This window comes from Phalacrocorax carbo, chromosome 17, assembly GCF_963921805.1.
Source record: "Phalacrocorax carbo chromosome 17, bPhaCar2.1, whole genome shotgun sequence".
NCBI classification, from domain to species: Eukaryota; Metazoa; Chordata; class Aves; order Suliformes; family Phalacrocoracidae; genus Phalacrocorax; species Phalacrocorax carbo.
In genome coordinates this window covers 4,586,615-4,607,892 of record NC_087529.1, presented here as the reverse complement: position 1 = coordinate 4,607,892, position 21,278 = coordinate 4,586,615, and the positions used below count along the sequence as shown (strand labels likewise).

At 38.7% G+C, this 21,278-nt stretch overlaps 1 protein-coding gene across 6 annotated transcripts in view; it reads left to right on the top strand.

Moving 5' to 3' along the window:
- The window catches only part of BCAS3 (BCAS3 microtubule associated cell migration factor), a 370,477-nt gene that overhangs the window by 146,637 nt on the left and 202,562 nt on the right, over window positions 1-21,278 (top strand). For all 6 annotated transcript variants that reach the window (XM_064467926.1, XM_064467925.1, XM_064467929.1 and 3 more), the window contains 3 exons: window positions 5,380-5,504; window positions 6,116-6,281; window positions 7,476-7,576. In XM_064467926.1, coding sequence (XP_064323996.1) covers window positions 5,380-5,504; window positions 6,116-6,281; window positions 7,476-7,576 — 392 coding nt within the window. The remainder of the gene's footprint in view (window positions 1-5,379; window positions 5,505-6,115; window positions 6,282-7,475; window positions 7,577-21,278) is intronic.

Below are 21,278 nucleotides of genomic sequence, written 5' to 3'. Positions count from 1 at the left end.
TTTAGATTGAGGCAAGATTAAAAGGCCTAGATTAAAGAGGGGGATATATGAAATAGACTCAAAAATTGTTGCCTGTCTTTCACAAGACTCTCTTGTGGTTTGTTTAATGCCATTGCTAGCTCAAAAATATGGTCTTTACTAGCCTACAGAGAAATTAGGATAAAAAACACGCTTTGGGTGGGGGAAGAAATCATGTTGTTTCCATTAAGGTCTTAATGAGACCTAAAATTATGTAAAAAAAGAATGGAGATTTGACAGCTTACTGCCTGGCCAATAAAGGAACCTACCATTTCTTTTCTTGCTTTCTCTTGCTTTATTCATGACTTGACAACTGGAAACATGTCTCCATTTTCTTGTTTTAGGCACAATGATAAATTAATTAAAATGTATGTATTTTGAGACAGATGAGCTTTTTCAGTAATTTTATGTGTAATTGCAAATTTCATGCAATATTTTTTCCTGATACTTTTGTTGCTGCTTATGTAGTCTAGATAAAACTTTAACCTTCAAAAGCATGTCTGTTTCCATTTCAGCGGGTTTAGCTGTGGAGTTGTGGATAAGTGCTTTTGTTGTTATGAATCTGATGTATTTGAAACCTGTTCGTTGGGAATACAAAACCAATGTGATTCTCAGTCTTTGCAGACACTTTCTATTTGATTGATACTATTTGAATTTGTAAAGCGGTTCCTTCATATCATATATATGCAATTTATTTCTTTTAAAGTCATGTTATTTATTTGACTATGAACTTAAAGACTAATTTAAGAGCCAGCAATATTTTATGATACATAAAGCTGTTTGAGGAGCACTCCATCGCTGTACTGGGTAGCCTCCAGTTTTCATAGTTGCCTATGGTTTTCAAAATATTTTAATGGTATTAATACTTACTGATTCTTTCTTACATAAAGTAGAAAAATGAATAATAATAAAAAACCAAAAACTAGTTGGGATATTGTCATTAGTTATGATTTTTCTAAAAACTAACACAATACATTTCCAGAGTTTACGACAGAGTTTAATTCATTACAGAAGTCAACAAGGGGTAGCACTGAATTGTTTCAGTAGCTCTTAATCTTTTTGTATTACATTGTCAACATGAAAGAACTTGCCTGCTATTCTGAGACTCTTTTTTTTTAAATTTTTTTAAGATCTGACAAAGTGATGTCTTAATTTTCTTCTTTAGTTTGCTCCCATCGCTTTTTGTGCCATTTCAGTAGAAAATGCTCGTGTATGTTTTTCGTTGGACATGTATACATGTACGTCGCGGTGCTTCTGTGTTTAAAATGGAAATAATCCTCCAAAATTCTGTTAGAGACGTTAATTTTCATCAACAAAACAAATTTCCCTAAATTTTATGGTATTTAGCTGGAGTTTGGGATTAACTTGACTTTCGGCAGGTGACTCTGTCATTGACTTCGCTGAGGTGGGTGAATGTCAGCTGTTGGTAACTGAAATGACATGAACGTGGTCTTCAGTGGAGGCGTGGCTCTTATTAAATTTATAGTGGAAAAAGATCTATGTACTTGAAAGGGGTTTTTATTACTATTGTACTCCTGCTGTAGGTCTCTGTGCAGATACAACTGGGGTGAAAATACTGCTGTGTCTCATTGAATTCTTGGTGTAGTTACACAGCCGGGTAGACCCAGACAGGAAGAAGTACACTGCCTTTTCATCCTCCTTACATCTTAAATATAGTGCTGTTGTTTCTCACTGTGGAAGACTGAAATTACAAGGATGACTGGTTTGGTCCCATTAGCTTCGCTTTCTTGTTTTCAGTGTTGATTCCCAACAACCTGCGCTTCCTGCATCGCAACCCCTTTCGGTAAAAATACGGTACAATCTTTTTAAAGTTACCAGATTGTGAAGATTCTTTTAAATTAGCTGTTTTCAAAAATGAGGCCAAATGTGCCTTGATTTCAGTTCTCGGAATAATTTATGAGGTGCTGACAGGCTAAGAGCAAGTAAAGAGCAGGAGTTCATAGCAGAAACAAGTCATTCACCACCTACCTTCAACATTATTGTTTTGTTATCATTTATAAAGCTGAGAGGGTGTTTGCATCTACATAATAAGGGGGATTTATAGTTTCTAAGTTGTTAAAATATCACAATGACATGAAAATATATTTTTCTAATGGCATTACTGAAAATAACGGGGCTTTTGAGGTTTACTGAAAGAAAGAAATTTGAGTTGGAATGTGTTGATGAAAACTCAGGGATAAAGGAAAATGGTGGTAAAAGGAAAGATTCCTGAGTTACGATGGTTTTCAGAACAGACTTATTGGCATCTTGGCAGTTTTTTCAGAAATATGACTAAAGCAGTATCATGCACTAGTCATTTTTTTTTGTTGTTTGTCTTTATTTTTTAGCAGGACTAAGTTTAACCACATGAGTAATCGTGTTTTACAAGGTCTGCTCTTTCTGTCTACAAAACATCATTCTCCAAGGGAAAATGTTTTGGCACTGAAACCAACACTTAAATGCATGCCTTGAAAGATGTACATCTTCAAGATGTGGTGTAAATAGAACGTAGCTTAGACCATTTCCTCTAAGGTTGTTCATAACTGTATTTAGTTGAGGATAGGTCTTTGGGAGGAAGAGTGTGGAGAACCAGGCAAAAATACGTTGTTAGAGTGCAGCGTGCCCTTCTGCTTAAGGGCTTGAAGAACCAGTTGAAGTCTCTGTAGTTACGTCTCTGTAGAAGTCTACTCCAGTTTGTGGTTGAGAATAGCATTTGCTCCTAATTTTTTCCACTTTAAATTACTTTAATAACCTCAGATTGTGTTGAGTAAAAACCCAGAATGTTAAGAATATTGAGATAGTATAGACAGATTCTCTTTTCAAGAGTTTAGAAGAGGAAGTGAATATGGCTGAGTCATATCTGTACTCGTAGTTTGCTTTCTATTGACTGATGGGTAGCACACTCCTTCTGAACAATCGTGTTCTACATTGAAAGCAATCATTTATTGATTGACGTATAGATCAGTAAGTAACAGGACTCTAATTAGTGCATACATTTCCATTTCCATTTCTGAAGGAATATTAGTGCATGAATATTTGGAAAGTGAGAGCTAGAAGTAGTTATCGATACACAGTTTGTTACAGTAATTAAAAATACTGGTTTTGTGACATCTGACTATTTCAAAGTGAAAGAAATCTATTCTGAATTTTTCTGAGCAGCTAATAAATACTTAATATGTTAATAGCAATTTAAATATCCTAATACAGATTGTGAGGTGCCGCTGCAAGCAATGTAATATCTTTATAGTCAGGAACTTTTTGGAACACGGATTTCTGACCCAGTAGTCTGTCACTGTAGTTTTAACAGTTGGAGATTAAGTGTTTTGTGGTGGTTCAATATCAAAGTTACTGACTATAAATTGCAGTTGCTCTTTTGGGACGTTCTAGCTCTTCCTGCATGTACGAGAGCTCCAGGAGTGATCTAAGTCGTTGAAAGTTTGTCTGAATCTTTCCACTGACTCTGGTCGGTGTGATGGAATGCCTTTTGAAAGGTCTTTTTTTAATTATTATCTTTCCCCTTCTGACCATAGGCTTGCCGTGCGCAGGATTTATGGCAAGTAGCTCAGCCCCTCAGTGCTTCAGTGGGTCCATCTGTAAGCCTGGCAGAGTAATACGGCACAAGGTGTTGGGAAGCTCACTTACACCTTCTGTAAATCCCTTTCAGAAACCTGGCTGAAAATACAGTGCGAGTGCAAACAATTAGTCATTCCTCCCGTTTTCATAAATGACTTAATTTCTCGTATGCTATGCAAAAAGTATTTGCTGCTTTAAGTGAGTTCAAGTTGAAGGCAATTTTAATGTTTCAAGTTGCGTGACAGTTATGATGGAGGCTGTGTGTTTTTAGCCATCTGCCGTAGCTTCCACGTGTCACTTACTACAGCTAGTTGTTGGAAGGAAATAGAAGTGTTTGAAATCAGCGCGAGTTTTGCCACTTATTTCCATGAGATCAGGGCTGAGCTGTAAGGGACCAAGACAAAGGTCTTTAGAGAGGGGCAGTCTCTGCAGCTAGATGCAGGAGTTTTAGAGAAGCCCAGCTTGTAGAGTAATTTTGCTTTAGCTCTCTTTTCTTATGTTATTTTTACATTATATTGATTCATAATCTGTTTCTGCTTTAATGTCCCTATTGGTTCATTCTGTTGAATCACCTTGCCTCTATACAAGTAATTTGTCATTACCAAAAAATGGTAGTATGAATTAAGTGCCATTATAATTATGTGTAGTGTTTGAATTGCTTTCTGCTGATTTAAAATATTTTTCTGCTGCTTAATTCCATCATAATACTGCAATAATTTGTATGCACGCGCATATATGCACACACACGCTTCTTAGATTTGAAGATAATAACTTAAAAATGACCAAGTTAATGTGATGGTGTAATCACAGGCTGATATAATGTGGGACAAGAAATTAATGGAAGAATAAAGGAAAGGAGGGAGAGGTAGAAAGAGAAGGGAGCAGTGAAATTGAGTAGAGAAATACAAAATAATCCAATTAAAAAGACTGGAAAAAAGGTAATTTGGAGAGGGAGGAATCCTGCGTGAGCTTCTCAGACAGCTTTCTTCTCAAGGAAGGGGTGAAATCCTGGTTTAATGAATGGAGGAAATGGGCAGTGCCCTGAAAAATAGCTTTGAGTTTATACAAAGCATGATGTTACGTGATGTAAGGAGGAACAGTAAATGATGTTCCAACAAAACATAATTATAAGCCGCTGTATCTGCTACATGCACATTGTGGTGTTTCAGAGGAGAATGTGTCTTAATCTCTTTTTACATGATATAATTACTAATTTGTTCTAACATGTAGCTCATGAACATATGTGTTGTTTACCTTTCCTTGTACCCTCCGCATGTGTTTCCCTCTTACCCTTTTTCCCATGTCACACATATCCTACCAGTTTCAATGGCATCAGGACTGTGCTGAGTTACAACTGATCAGCAGTCAATGTTAGTGTTATTTGGAAGTTTCTTTTGAAAATGCAAGAAAATATCAACCACTTAGAATGACTGACTCAGAATCTATATTTTCATTCCCAAAGGACATACAATTTTAAATGTTTGTATTCACTTCGGAAGTTGTTTCTATTGAATGCAAATATTCAATATTGGGTCTTTTAAACAGTTCAACTAATTCTCCATTATGAGCCGGTGCTGTTCTTGTTAATGAGTTAATGAGTTCAGTGATCAAGGGGAATTTGGGACCCTATTATCGAGAAACACTGAGCATCTGTAAAACCTGCTAAATCTTATGGGAACTGCAGATATTCACCACTTCTGAATTAGCACCTTAGAATGAGTACTAAGCAAGGGACATCTTAATTTTTGAGAGTTAACTTTCATAATTTTATTTTGTTCTTTCTTTAAGCAAATCCAAACCGGCTCCACAGATTTCACCCAGTAAGTCTGTGGGAGGAGAGTTTTGTGTCGCTGCAGTCTTTGGATCATCAAGGTCATGGTTTGCAAACAATCCCGGTCTGAAAAGAGAAAAAGGTTGGTATATTACAAAAATAGGACTTGCATTTAAATTTAAATTCTCTGTTTTGTTTTCTCACTTTGTGATAACTTCTGAGCAGATGGTGCTTACCTGTAGATTTTCTTCCTTCGCCTCAGTAACAATGGAGATATTTGACAACATGCTTGGGGTGCTTTTGGTGAATAGGACCATTTACAAGACATTTTAATTAGTGAAATAAATCATTGGTCTTTTATTATGATATAATGACAGAAGACAAACTTGATAGTTCAATCCAACAATACTGTGTTGAAGCTGCACTGAAAAAGCTGTGAGGTAAAGGTGAGATGCTCTTGCTAAAGCAAATGTACAGTCATATGCTTGGCAATGTGTAATTACCTCAACACACCCTGGCGAGAAACTCTGTTCCACCTTCTCTTATGCGAGTTACATGTATATTTTTGAAACGAGGGGGAAAATTGGGTCTTTGTCTCTCCAGCCCTTCCACTTCTAATTCACAATTTTGGCCGCAAGCATATAAAAGCATATAAAGGCAAGAGACTAAAAAGAACAAAGGGTCTTTCTATAAGGGCTTTTTTCTGTTTCCGCTGTGCTATTCCAGTAAGATTTTCTGTCTTCTTGCAAACAGATCAATCAAAACAGTTTGTAGTGGAGTCATTGTATATTATAAGTTGTTACGGTAGCCTGGTGGAGCACGTATTGGAACCACGTCCGCTCAGCACCGCCCCGAAGATTAGTGATGACACACCTCTGGAAATGATGACATGCCCAAGAGCCAGCTGGACTTTGGTTAGGTAGCTCATTCTTTCTACTTTTTCTTCTTCTTTTTGTCCCAAAAATGATTGTGAGCTTATTTTGTGTGTGTGTGTGGAAGGGGTGAATGAACTGCATCATGGTTTTCACCTATATTTTTATCTTAAAGTTTATCTTTAAGACGCTTGAAGTTCTCCTTTGGAAGAGAGGACTCTCAACAGCAAATTCAAGCCTACCTTTTCATATAGTTGTGTATGTGTTTACATGTCTGAATGGGAGCTAACCATTTGAATACTTCTGTAGGCGTGCAGCTACATGGACATGTTAATGGATCAATAGAGATCCTTATCAATCAGTGATTTGCAATGATCAGATTGTAATTCAGCTTTTTATATAAGGACTAGAAACAATTATTTTAATAGTGTTAAAGTACAGAATTCTGCCACGAGACATGAGTGAGGTTTCCACGATGAAGCATTGCAAAGAATCAGGCGAGTTATCCTCTTAAGTAGCTGAAGGTAGCATTTCTTAAGACAGTTGAAGAAATTATTCCTGACATGTGGAAGAAAGTAAACAAAAATTGATGAGAAAGTGTTGTCAGTGCTTTTGACGTTTTAAAATATTTTGCTATCGATTTTTCTTGTCTCCTGTATTCCTTAGTGCTGCTTATGGCTGGACTAGATTGATCAATACTTGATTTACCAAGCTATTTAGGAATGGCCCACCCTAATTAAAATTACAACACAGACTTCTAGACCATTATTGTTGAAATGAGTAGGTTGTAATGGAATTGAAAATTCTAATTGGATCAATAGTCCATAACTTTACACAGCTTTATTTTCACAGTTTGTAAATGCTCAATGACTTTACAGTATAAAAGCAATGCTAGTTAACAGAACAAAAAAGTTTCCCAGCTTCTGTTGTGTGTTTATATAACGTCAGCGTGACATACAATGGTCCTAAACGTATTTACCAACTTAATCTAAACCGCCTTCATCATTCTTTTGCGCAATACATGCTGCAGTCAACAAACAAGTATTGTCTTTGCCTCGCAATCTGCGTGATTCAGTCATGCTGCTCAACTGCCTGTGGTGAATCGCAGTGTTTGAACAAGCTAATTTAAATAATTACAAACATTTTGTGAGCTTGTATAGATAATTACATGTGATGACAGAAACACTGATTTACATTCTCTGTATTAGCTTAAATATTAATAGTCTTGTGTTTTACCTCAGAACTCCTCAGTGGAATGAACTCCAACCACCATTTAATGCAAACCATCCACTGCTCCTGGCTGCAGATGCCGTACAGTACTACCAGTATCTTCTTGCTGGCTGTAAGTACTTTGTGACAACTCTTTGTCTTGTCTTACGTACGCATTGTAAGCTGAGTGTGACTTTCCGAGTTGGTTTTTCAACCTGCGTTTATTTCGGTACATGTTCTACCCTAGAACAGGGCTTCATGTAACCAACTGTATTAGTAATGGTAGAGTAGCAAATATACTTTCTTTTTGATGCGAATCAAAGTTGTGCAGCTGTCATATAGCCAAAATGTGAGTGCTTGGCAGGCCTTGAAAGTGTGACCCACTAGATCCCCTATAGTCTTCAGGGTTTCTTCACCTCATTTCTTCTCATGCTTTTAGCCATTTCCTCTCGTGAATTCAATACTCAGTGACAAGTGAGTGCATCTGCATTTTCCCTCTCCCCTGGAACTCCTGATTGCTGGGCTACTTCCAGCCAGAGTCTCAGACAGCTGCTTCCCTCGGGAGCCTTGGCATCGCTTCCAGGGACGGCTGCCCACCTGCCTTGTCCTGTGTCTCATCCAGCCACGTTGCTCACAGGGAGCCAACATGCATGGCGTTGCATATTCAGAAACATTTATGTATCTATAGGTATAGATATATGTATATTATACATATATAAACCCCTATATATTTATATTGTTTTTATAGATAAATGAGTATTTATGTTATTTTTTATTTTGGCAATTCAAAAGAGAGAATACCAACAGCGAGTAGCAAGTCACTCCTTTTTTATCCAGGGTGTAGTCAAGATCAAAGTGATGTAACAGTCAAAGTTTCACGAGGGAACAACTTAGCATATGTAAAGGTACTCAGGGGGAAACAACACCCTCTGCACGGTTGTCAGTGCAGCTTACGCCAGCATGTTACGTGACGCAGGTGTTTTAAAATGCAGAAAGTGGACATCTGGGCCAAAAGGCAGCATGTCAGAATGTGACTGGGAAAAGCGACATTGGCGCCAGATCAGATCTGTTGCTTCTACCTGTCCATCTGTCGGTGTGCTCCCAGCTCGAAATGCTGTGGACACCTAAAAAAGTTAGGGTCTTCTTTTTTCCACGCTGCGCAGAAAAAGGATGAAAACTCACAAGGTAGAAAAAGAATATGAAAAAGTAATTAATAGCGCACAACACTGTGTTAGATGTGCCTTTTGGCTGGAATTTTTTTCTCAATTCCTGCATTATTTTACTTTCACTTATAGGTATGTGAGTTCTGTTTTGAGATAAAAGGTCATTGCAAGGATGTATTTTGGTTGTATAATATTTTACTCTACAAATACAGATCACTATTTTCAAATGAGTATGTCTAAAACTAGGTGTGCAAGCCTATACTTAATTTTTCATATAAATATTTTTAAGCATTGACTACAACCAGGTCAGCCAATATATTTGTAATTTATATAAAAGCCTTTAATAGACGCTATTAGCCATAGAGCATAGGTGTTATTTTATATTGTAGTTCAAGGTAACTGCTGCCACATCGTCTGCTGATGTTGATAATTCATTTAGATAATTATATTTTTATCCACTCTTATGCACCTGTTGCTGCTGCTGACATTAAATAATTTTTATGATAAGGAGATAAAAATGCAAACAAGCTCATTCACAGAAACTGCAGTGTTTTGGTAAGTCATGTTTAGCTAGACGTGTTTGCAAGGAAAAATACAAACTGTTTCCTGCCACCGAGGAGGTGGAGTTAAGACCCTTTCCCAGCACTTTTCCTTTAATGTATAATCCTCTTGGCCTGTTCGTAGTTAAAATATCTGTGTAAAGACAAAGCATTAGTGTAAAAGGAAACTGTCCATTGCCATGTGCATTTATTGTTCTTTAGGGCTGTCAAGGCTGTTGCTTTGCAGAATTATCTAACCAGCCTATGAAACGTAGTGTCCTCAGGGAAAGCAGCAATACTGAGTAGTCTTGAAACAATCTCCAAAACTAGCTTTAGTTCACAAACACTGCCTGTGTCTGTGAATCCTTGCAGCTTGCCTCTTTGGGCCAGATTTCTTCCCCCACCTCACCCTCCCCAAATTCGCTGCTCTACTTGAAGACATCTTTATCATCCACATTGGTTTCAGCTACTTCCCCTGCATGTTATCAAGCGTATAAGTATATAAATGATTGTCTGTAGTATGTAGTTACTGCAGGGTGGGTCCAAGAGCACAGAGTGCTCTCTGGAGAGTTTGGGACATTTTCTAAAAGTAGTTTGTCTGCTTTTTAGTTTCTGTTGAAATTAAAAGCAACGTATTGCATAGATACGGTCTGAACAAAAGCTCTTCTGTGGGCATCAGAGCTCATATTTATCCCACACACTGAAATCGGGGATGGATGTGGTTCACTCTGTGTGTTTCATTAACAGCTCAAATGCTACGCGGCTGAAATGTTTTTGTACAGGAAACTTTTTTAAAGGAAGAAGAATAAGTGGTAGCTAAATTCCAACAAAATAATGAATTTGTATTTTTTGAATTACAGTGAAGAATTTTAATTCAGGTTTTAATTCACATAATACAAATTCATTAAGATGGGTGTGGAATGTAAAGAAAAACAGAATAATAAAGACCAAAGACAAAAAATTAATGCAGAGAACATAGTAAAAATGGCATTAGCAGAGAAAACTGTGTAGATCTGATCTTCTTTGAAGTTTAATTTGTCTTCTGGGGTTATTCTATCTCAAGGTACTAAGTGAAGTTTCTGAAAAAAATGGAGTCAAACCAGGATTCACAGAAGAGAGTCCAAGACACCTGTTAGCTTCCCCCCGTTAAATACAAGCTGAAACAAAGTTATCTGGCTCTGCTTACCTGCAGTAATGTAATGGGTTGACGTTAGCTGAAGCCTGCGGTTTGATGTGCTATCACTTCCGTCAGTAAGTTTAATTGCCAGCAAATGGCTAAATAGGGGTTTAAGGTGAATGTTACATCTGTCTGCCACGTTAGTGGTAAGAGGAATTCTGGCGCCGTTTCAGGGTCACTATTTGTATCTGTCCATCAGAGGTAGAATACAGCAGTTTCTCTCAGTTTCTGTATAGCATTTCTGCCAATTGTTTGGCTCCATTAAGTGCGCAGGGGAAATAAAAGCCTGAATGACCAAGTCACAAGGGGGTATGGATAGAGCCTTTCTTTGTCCACACTCAGAACATTGCATTCGGTCTCATTATCCATTTATAATAAGTGACCTTTGCCCCTTGGGTCATTGAAAAATACTCAGTGTGCTTTTTAGCACAGAGTACCTCTGTCAGCAGACGGGCAGAACAATGAAACGTCTGGCGGTCTGGTTAGAGGGCTACACTGTGCAGGTTTTCATAAACGTGCAGTTTGATGCCAAAACACAGGGCCAAAATCTTCCTTAGTCTCTGAAAAGTATAAAGCAGGCCAGTCAGTTCTTGTGGTGAACAGTGAATACTCTAAAAATACTGCATTTAGTTATTTACACACAGTTCAGCATTTAATATTTTTAAAGAATCTTAAAGTTATATTCACGCTAATAAGGAAGTAACAAGGAACCATTGTTTGAAGAAATATTTTGTACAACAAGTGTCCAAGACCTTTATCCCAGGGGTATTTGTAAGTGGATTAGCACAGCTGTTTGGTTGCTTTGAGGTCATCTGTGACATCTGCTGCAGAAACGTGGATCAGAATATGCAGTTCGTATCTACCTGAGCGCTTTATCACGGCCGTGGCTGGTGCAGAGAGGTGAGAAAGTGGGTAAGGAGAGATTCAGGAGAGATAGGGACAGAGATAGAAACTTTCTGTAAGTTTATAGCTTGAAAGTGAACTTGCGTGTTAAATTCCACAACCTGCCGGCCCGCAGGAAGCGTTGGTATCCTGCTCCTAACTGTTTCAGGCTTTTTGCAGTTGATTAGGGTAAAAATAACCAGTCACGAGAATCTCCTCGCCTTCTGACGGAGCAGATTTCAGACTTACTTTTGCTTTCATAAGAGTTCATCCTGCAAAGCCCTGGATGTATTACGATCCTCAGGTCGTCAGTCCTTGGTGTTAGGTGCTGGTGTTTCTCTCCTACCCTTGTCAAGACTTTATATATAATATTTGACCTTATTTGTGTCTCTAGTATTCCCTCTTTATTTGCTGTGTTCCAAGCAACTCCTAAATCTAATCACAACAGAGGAAGGAAATGTAAGTCATGTTGTATTCTTCCTAGGTGTTTTTCCTGTAATGTAAATATCATCACCTGGTGTAGTTAGACTGTCATAGCAGGCCTGCCAGTGGGAGGAGAGCTGTGCGAGGCACTGCATGCATACATAGCGGGGTTTCTGGTGTCCACAGGCACTTGGCGCTGTAAAGGACTTGGCGTCCTTCAGGGAATTGCCAAGTTTTGTCATTACTCTTTAAATGCTGCTTACTTCCCGCTGTTTAGTACTCGGGAATTAAGATGCTTCTCCGGTAGTACAAACACTGGAGGCGTGCTGCTAAGACGTGCTTTTCATGTCCATGACAATCACCTGTTTGTGTTCAAGTTTTTTTTTCCTAATGAATACTTTTCTCTCTACTGTCATAACCCAAAGTCTTACGTATTTGATTGTCTTAAGTCACATTTCCTCTGACTTGTACCTTCCATTTTTGCATGCTTGAATTAATACAGACATGTGCGTGGTACATGTCTTTTTTTTTTTTGCAGTGAAAATAGGTGACTCTGCACAATGGCAGAAAGTCTTACCTCCTCGTTTCATACTTCTTATTTCCTTTCTTCCTTACCTCTCCTCTCTGAATTCACTTTTTCATTGCACTGGAGGAATAATAGACTGTAGTTGAGATACCCGAAACGTAGACAATTGACACGGTAATGAAAAATCCCTCAAAATCAGACCATAAACTGCCCAAAAAAGGTATGGAATAACATGACATATGATTTCTCTCCCCTGGCTCTGGAAAGGGCACCTTCACATTCCAGGCAAGAGTTTTGGCTCATCAGGCCCAATTTTATGGAGGCGACCTGCAGTTGTCAGAAGCAGGCCAATGACAAGAATTAATATATTAACTGGCATGCAGTACTCTTTGACAAATTGCTTACTAAATACATCAAAATTGATTGGACATTCTGTGTTTAAATTGACAAATGACTGCATTAGGGGAAGGAGGGAAATCCATTAATTACAGCTGCCCTCAACCATAGGAAATGTAATCGTATAAATATAGATTTTGTTAAAACAAAAGTCTTTACTTTACTGTAGTGTTGCTGGTAAGTGTACTTGCACCTCTTTGCTATTAAACCTCCAATAGGAGGTTTTGAAGACAGATCTTTGCAATTGGCTTTTAAATAATCAAAGACCATTTCTGTTGTGTTAAAAGGAATGATGCAGTGTTTCTTTATCCCACTCTGACCGCTTCTGGAAATTGTTTCTCTCTTCAGAAAAATGGACGTGTAGCTGAGCCTTCTGCTGTCTCATTAATTGTTTATTCTAAATGCAATGTAATTCATATTCCGCGATGGTAGGATTCGAACCACTACTCTGTATTCTCGTTCTTTGTTCCTGTACTGGTCTCCAGGTAATACTCGCAGGGCTGTTAACTTATTTCTGAGTAAAAATTTGCACTTGAGTTAGGCCTGAAGATATAATCAGTTTTATAGACTTTGTTAAGGGATTCTTGAAAAGATTGAGGTCTGTATTTATAGCTGCTTTTGACTTTTGGCTGTTAGAATGGAGTTTCATTGCTGACCAACCATTGTACATATCTTGCGTTTTACTGAAAATGGCTTACATTAGAAGTCAGACTTAGTAACTATTTATTGTGTTCAAAGGGGGGGTTATCCTTTCCTCACTGTTTGTTTGGGCTAAATGATAACACAATTTATACAGATAATCTTTGTAACTCTGACATCATGTGTGCGCTTCCTGCTCCCCCTGATGAAAGCTATGCACCCTGAGCAAGACTTTTGTCTCTAAGCAACACTGCGGTTCTTTATGGCCTATTTTATATTCCTTTCCTACATTCCATTGATGGAAATAAAAATTCCGTACATAGAGGTGGAGCATATTGTGCAGTGGAAAGCAGAACCGAGAGTAAGAGTAGCGAGTGTATTAAATAACTGTGTGAATATGTGCTATGAAGACAGATACTATGAAAAACAAGCTACAATGCGTGTAATCGTAGCCAAACTGCTGCCGTACGAGTAACACCCAGCAGACACAGCAAGGAATCTGGTCGTGCTGGTCTGCAAGCCCTTCTCTGTGCACAGCAGAGCGTGATGGTGGTCTGGTAATAGGCTAATGAACTGGGGCTGATAATTATGTTCAGTGTTCCACCACTTCTCAGCCTTCTGCCTCTGTTTTACTTCTTGCAGTCTTTTGTGTGTGCATATTTAATAGTCTAATCTTTCTCCCTCACTGATAGGGGAGAATATATGTTATGGTACGTACCCCACTATATGCATAACTCGCGCGTGTGTGTGTGTAGTATGTTCTGTGGGGCAAGAGCTGTATCTTGCGATGTGAATGTTCAATGTCGATCACAACGGAGCTCGATTTCAAATAATAAAACTGATCAAAACCAGAGCCCGTTCTGTAACAACAATTACGCGATCGTGTGGTTATGAGGTGTTCAAAGCCTTTTTGCTCTGTTCCTGTGACATCTCTGCATGGCCACGGTCAGATGGGACTTTGGAGCGGTTTCAGTGGTTAGTGCTCTCAGCTGCCCGTTTCTGTGTCTCTGCTGGGCATTACTGGTTTGCGGCAGCACTGGTAGCACTTCAGAGCAAGGTTGGCCGGTTTTAACATAAACCGCCGATGAAACGCAACCTAAGCAAAGCTCTGTGACCTTACCCTGAAGTGGGTGAAGCCCACTTGAGTTTATATGTGCTGTGAGGCCTGGAGAGGAGTTGGAACAAGCAGTGGTGTGTGGGGTAACATTGTGAGCTGCCATCATTTTTAGGTACTGATCCCATGAATGTTGGCTGAACTCCTGGCCTTTCAGCTTACCTGTGCACCAGAGAGGGCCTTTCCACAAGATTGTGTCGACTGGGCGTTAGAGGCTTACAGCTGCAGGGAAGGACACGCCGTTCGTGCGGAGGCGAAGGGCTGGAGGCGGGCATGGCTGAGCTACGGGCGGGTGTAAAACCGGCCTTTTGGGAGGTTGGGCGAGTGCCTGATCGCAAGGCGTGTTACGTTCCGATGATTCTGCCAGTTCTTCCCCCTCTATTCTCCGCAAGGGTATCGCCGCTAACCCTCTGTTAGTTGTTAGCACGACACAGTTAAAGATGGAAAAATGCGTTGTGTTGTTATTTTGGTATTTTGTGTAGGACCAGCACACGGCTGAGATTTCATGTATTTACTTGGGTACATATGTTTAACTTTATTATCCAGATGGGAAATTTTTTTTTTTAAATTTTCTAGATTCTCAGTTTGCTATTATTATTCTTTCTACTTGAAATTGCCTCTAGCTAGTGTATCATTTTCATGAAATTCTACTTTTTTATTGCCACATAATAAAAGAATGCAGCATACTTTCAAAAATAACTTCTTTGGTCTCCGCATCAGTAGTTTCAAAGGAGTTGTGCCGATGTTCTTCAAAAATCCAGATCCTTGGGGAATAATTTATAATTCCTTGAAATTTAGGGGAGGACTTCTCTATACAGCAAAATGAGTTTCAGAATTTAGAGAATTAATTCTCAAGTGTTTATGTTGACTCAGGTACTTTCTCCAAATATTACATGAAAATATGAATGTGTGTATATGTGAAAATATAAGCGATGCAGGTAAAATGTGTTGTGGAAGAATTTCAGCAATTTAAAAAATATTTCGTATTTGGAATTTTTTACTGTTTAAAACTAGCAGGTCTTAAATATGTATATTTTTATATATATTCATATATATATATATGTATGTTACGACTAGAGCTAAAAAATTTCAGGTGATTCCAAGCATGTATTTCTCCTACAAAATGATTACCTGTATTTGGGGTTTGCTGGCAGTAGTCACAAACAGTGAAAATGGAATTTTCAGGTTTGTGTCTTATACTTGGAGGCGTAACAGATTGCAAGCTAATCTGGATCACCTTCCTGTTCCAGAAAAGATGTTTCTAATGAAATTGTAGTTCATGGTCTTTTCTAAGGGAAAACTAAGCTTCCCTAGAACTGTAACCTGCACTTCCTGCTCCCTGCAGGAAACAGGATTAAGTGGTAACGGGAAGCAAATTTAATTTCTGACTGAGCGCAGGACTGACTGGGGCAAAGAGCAACAGGGCAGATGTCATTTCGTAAAAGTGCTGCATCTTTGCATATGAGCCATGGAGTAAATCATGCGACATTCTTCAGCCATAATGGTGTTCGTGAAATAATATAGATGAGGCGGATAAAAATCAACTCTGTAAGGTGCATCGGATGCTGCCGATGTATGATAAGTTTCTAACGCGTGTATACACCTCGGCATGTGCGTGGCTTCATCAGGTTACGGAGTATTTGCCCATCTTAATCCATATTTTATAAACTAAAAGCTGGAAACAGCACTGCGTAGAGGAATTAAAATACTTTCAGATGTGTACAAACAACAATAATGAACAAGGGCACATGCTGAAACAGTTCTTTACTATTCTTACATGGTCATCTGGAACTTCTTAGAGAGGGGTCCATCAACACGAAGGGGTCAGTTTTCAAAGCAGTGTACAGGGATTTAGCCGCGCGACTCCTATTGACGTTAATGGGAGTCAAACGGGTAAATCCCCACGCACTGCTTTGAAAATTTACTACTAAGCCTCTTGACTTCTCACTACATACTTTGATTGTAACAGTAATCCACGGTTAACATAATTTTCCCGACAATAATGTCAAACATACTTTTGAAGTCAGTGAATTATAGAAATAGTTACCTCTTCCATAATTCTTTAAAGATGGCCATCAGATGGATTTCACCATAGGTTCGTGCAGTTGAAATTATTCTTTAACTCAGGAAAGAATATATATATATATGTTATCCATTGGTACAGAACCGATAGTCTGCCCACAGTCTGAGCATTTAAAGTGTTGAACAGCCTTAAGATACTCCGTACTGTGAGTAATGTCAGGTTCTAGCTCTGCTCAGCTTTAAATGTTCATTGTACTTGACTGGTTTCCTCTGGGAATTTTTGAAAAGGAAGCTGGAGTTAAGCACAGCAAACATATGCCAGTCCTGCAATGCAACCAGGAGTAATGGTGAAGCCCGAACACCTAATCAGCACCTTTCAGGAAAAAAAAAAAAACCAAGTGCCAGGCTGTTGACTATCAGACCAGTGTAAAGTAAGGAGCAAGTAAAGCAGTCATCAAAGCTGGGAGAATCTAAGGAGAATTCTTATCCTGATTGCAGACCTACCTATTCCTTTAATCTTAAAGTGCTGATACAGAGAATGGATGGTCTATAAAGCACCTAATAAACTGTGGTCAATATACAAGTAATGAACAACTAAATCTATAAGTCATTTGCTTCTGTGAAATAGCTGTTAGGCTGGCTAAACTGGTTTACTGGGGTTTTTCAGCTTAATTTTATGATGTTTATGTATACAAGAATCTCAGAAACTCCTAACAGGGAAAAAAATGAGTGGGGAGAACTTCTGGATAAAAGAAGATCTTCTAATTTGCATGGCGTTCTCCTGCAGGAGTTTACAAGCTGAAAAAAGCATTCAAGCCAGCTTTGTTCAGTAACCTACAGCCACAAGTAAGAATATGTAGAGCATACCACCAAACTACAAACAGTTTGTTTTAAACACGGCTGTAAGCATTCTGTCTAAAGTGAAAATCTGGTCTCCGCTTTATTGTTAAACTTGTGCAGAGGTAGGGCCAGCAGGCGCAGAGCTGTGTGCTCCAAGAGAAGATTTAGGAACACGCACGCAGTGCAGGTCGCTCAGCCATCATCAGACTTGAACTACGGGGCAAATCTGACTGCGGGATTCTGAAACCGACCTCTGACAGAAGCAAGATCACATCTATAAGATGGAAAAAAGGTGAACCTGTTGAATTGGAAGTGGCTGCATGTAGACCTAAACCAGAACTGTCACATTCTACTTGTCGTGGGTAACACGATGTAACTAATGCGCCAGTAGTTCCAGAAGTAGCATGAAGTAAATCATTCAAATTGTGGAGCTTAATTTTAAGAGAAGTACTCCTGAAGCTTGTTGACAAGCATGTGATTACCTCAGGTCTCTAAACCACCTACCATCATTTTGCATGTGATTTGTATGAAACCAAGGGATGTGTAATTTTTATTCTGCATACCTGTTTGCCGTGGACATCACTAGAGACAGCACGCGGACACAGGATAGACTTCAGAGTTAATAAATTAGTGAAGAGTACATTGTTTCTGTTTCTACTAGGTTTTAGAATCTGATTTCAAATTTTAAATTTTATGTGTTCAGCTGAAATAAAGGAAAGCTCTCTGGGTGTCTGCAGGCATGTGTATGGCAGGCAGCACAGAACAAATAGTCTTTATAGTCTGCAAATGCCTTTGTTTGCTCTTAATTTGGACAAACATACATCCCTTAGAGAAGAGCACATTGAGAATTTCATATATAACTCTCAATTAGATTGAATTGTGTAAAGCTTATTTATACAAATGAGAAAATTAAAACCTTTTGGTTCAAGAAGTACACAGAACTAAGTAAAACTAATGATTTATTGTTCACAAATTAAAACCATAAGTGCGCACACTACAATTGAGCTGTAGTGTTTCTTTGTTCCAACGCTTCTGTGCTGCTGAAAGATGACAATTTATAATCTTTGAACGAATAAAGATTTTTCTTAGGTCTAGGTATTTATTGTATAATTAGCCCATCTGTGGACAAAACCACTGTTTGTTAATTCCAATATTCTTCAAGTACATGTATCTGTCTCGGTCTTGCTCACGTGTCAGGAATGCCTGTGCAAATTATTTGAGGTTAATATAAATTGTTTGCTTTCTTTATCTGTCACTAAATATCATGGCAAAATTTCAAAACAATTGGCTTTTTTCACACTTAATCGTTGAACTGTGTTAATCAGGTCCTGGAGGTCCAGAGAAACATCAGCTCAGCTGTATTTCAGACTTTTTTTTGGCTTGCATCGAAACTTTTGTCTCCACCGTCACTTCTGTGCAGTTTTCCTTGCGCTAACAATTATCACACAAATTACTAAATTCCTAATGTGTTTTTTTTCAGACCCTTGCTTCTAATAATCTTTCTTCAGTATAGTAGTAAGATTAATTCTGAACTGCAGAGAAGGGAGCCTGTAAACTTTACAAATTCGCCTTAGATTATGGGTAAGCACCTGCACCTTTGATTTTTGAGGGTAGAAAATGAGGTGTTCAAGTTGTGAAAGAAGAGGAACAACAACAGTATTCGCTGAGGTTCTGGTTTTCCTTAGTTAAATGTGGAGTGGTTCAGTCGAGCTGGTCAGGCTGGAGGGACGGGAGCATACTCCAGATTTAGAGCTGATGCAGGTCACTTCATTTGAAGGGGGACGGAAGTTCAAGGTGTTCCTGTTGGTTTTGAGTAGCTCAAAGACTCTTTCGGCCCCTTGCCAAATATTGATGGCAGAGCTCTGAATTTTGCTGTAGGCAGCACTCCAGTTTTTAAAAAGTGACCATGAATGCTTGCTTATGGAGGTTTTTTGCAATTGTGAGTGGGCTTTAGAAACTCATGTCCTGTTATACTGCATAAACAAAAATGGTATGTTCTAATTGTCACCTTAGATATTTAATAACCACTTATTTTTTTATGTACTTTTCCCTTCACGGGGAATTGTACAAATTTCTGCATGTTTTTGTATTTCTAGATTAAACAAGCTCAGTTGCATTCTGATATTTTATATCCATTTGTTCCAGATACTGGTGTAAGAATAGCAAAAAGTTAAAAATCGGCATCGCTCAGACACAAAGCGTTGAATTTATTGTTTTAGGAGGGTACAAAACACCTGCAATTGCCAGCAAAATAATCTCTGTGCCACAAGGGCTGGCTTCCTCCTTGTCTGTGTATGTGCCATTTGTGACTTTTTCCCAGTGAAGGAGAAATTACAGAAGTGCAAGAAAAAACACAAGTTGCTGCAGAGCTCTTGAAGAATTTGAATTTTATTATTTGCTCTCCTGCATTGTAGTGAAATCCTTTGGAAATTGAAAAAACTCAATGCAATAGCATAAGAGTAGCTTCACTGATGTGTAAGAGGCTGCTGTGATTTCCAGTGTGATTTCAGATTTTCAGAGTATTAAGGTGGGAGATAAAAGATTACTTTTGAGCTGAAATTCCTGGAAATGTCCCTCGGGACTTAAATTAATCTCATCTTGGAACTTGATACCAAAGCACGAGGTGTGTGACCCAGAAATGAAGAAAGAATCGGTTTTACATTTTTAAGACGTATTTGTTCCTATAACTCCAAGGCCATTTTTAACTTGAAAAAAATTACTATATGTATATCTGTAATAAGCAGTACAGCAATGGCAAATCTCCAGCAAGGATCACTTGTCTTATAAGGTCGTATCTCACAAAACACTGCGTGCTCCCACTAAGGGCAGTGGGAGTAGAGCTTGCTTTGCCTGTGGTAAGGCTGGGACCGTCATTATGGGATCCTGCTATCAAAACCAGACTCTCTTTAAATGCCTGCTTTTGTGATAGGTGTGGTACATAAATGCTATTTTATTAAATAGCAAAATAAATTACTGAGGTTTGACCTCTGCTAAGGCTTTATCACTGTTGCCCTGCTGGTGAACTCTAAGGCAGAGCTCTTTCGTGGAATTCAGCATGTCGTCACTTTTTAGTAGAAAGAGTTAACGCTGCGGTCTGAAGCCGCACTGAAACGTGTGTTATTGCAAGACCTATGCAAAGCTGAGATTCCTCAGGAAAAGGCGTACAGCGTAGGACCAAAACTCTTCTTAAATTTGAATTTCTTTTTCACTGTAAAGCCGTCTTGGATCTCCAGTAAAATGCAAGAGTATTACGCAAGGGAGAAATACGGTGACAAAGCAGGGCGGACGCCGCTCCCCGGGCTAGCGTTTTTGCAGCTAGTCACTGAATAGCAGCTTCCCTAATCTTGACAGCTCTAGTAGTTGCCCCTGGGATAGAAAGGAAAAAAAAAAAAAATCAGAACAGTCCATAAAGTTCCCGTTGGTTTGAAAGCAGAAACATCTGCTAGAGTCATGAACAGTTTGTTAGCAAAGTTCAATAACAGGAAAGCCTGCAGTTGATCAGCTGTGCCCTCAGAAACAGGCATTACTGCAGTCAGTAGAATTTATTGTAGGAGAGTCAGGAGATATGGGGAAGATTAGGGCAGCAGCAGAACGTGTCAAAATAATGTTCTTGTTTCATCGGTTTCAAATATAAACTTTACCGGTAAGGAAGAGGTGTGGGCATTATGGTTTCATATTCTGATAGTTCCTGTGAATCGTCAGCTGTTTGTAATCCAGGAAGGTATGTGTATTTTCTTAATAGGAGTTTGATATGGGCTAGACAGATGCATCCGTAAGTCATTGAATTAGATCTGTCACGGTTGTAATGAAGCAGATGAACATAGTTCCTATATTATCTTGAAAACTGATGAACACACGATACTGAAGTAACGTCCGTGGCTGCCGAGGTGTGCGTGGATGCAGAGGTGCAGACACAGACTGTATTGATTTTGATGGATATGGCAGATGCTTAGTATCTTATGGGGAAAACTTGACACTTTGTAAGAATATATCCTAACGTACATAGCACTTTAAATAAATCTTTAATAAGTTAGGCCCTGAACTATTTTTGTTATATTGTGGGTTTCAGAGTAAGGACACACCGCGATACAGAGGTGTTAGAAATGGCTCCATA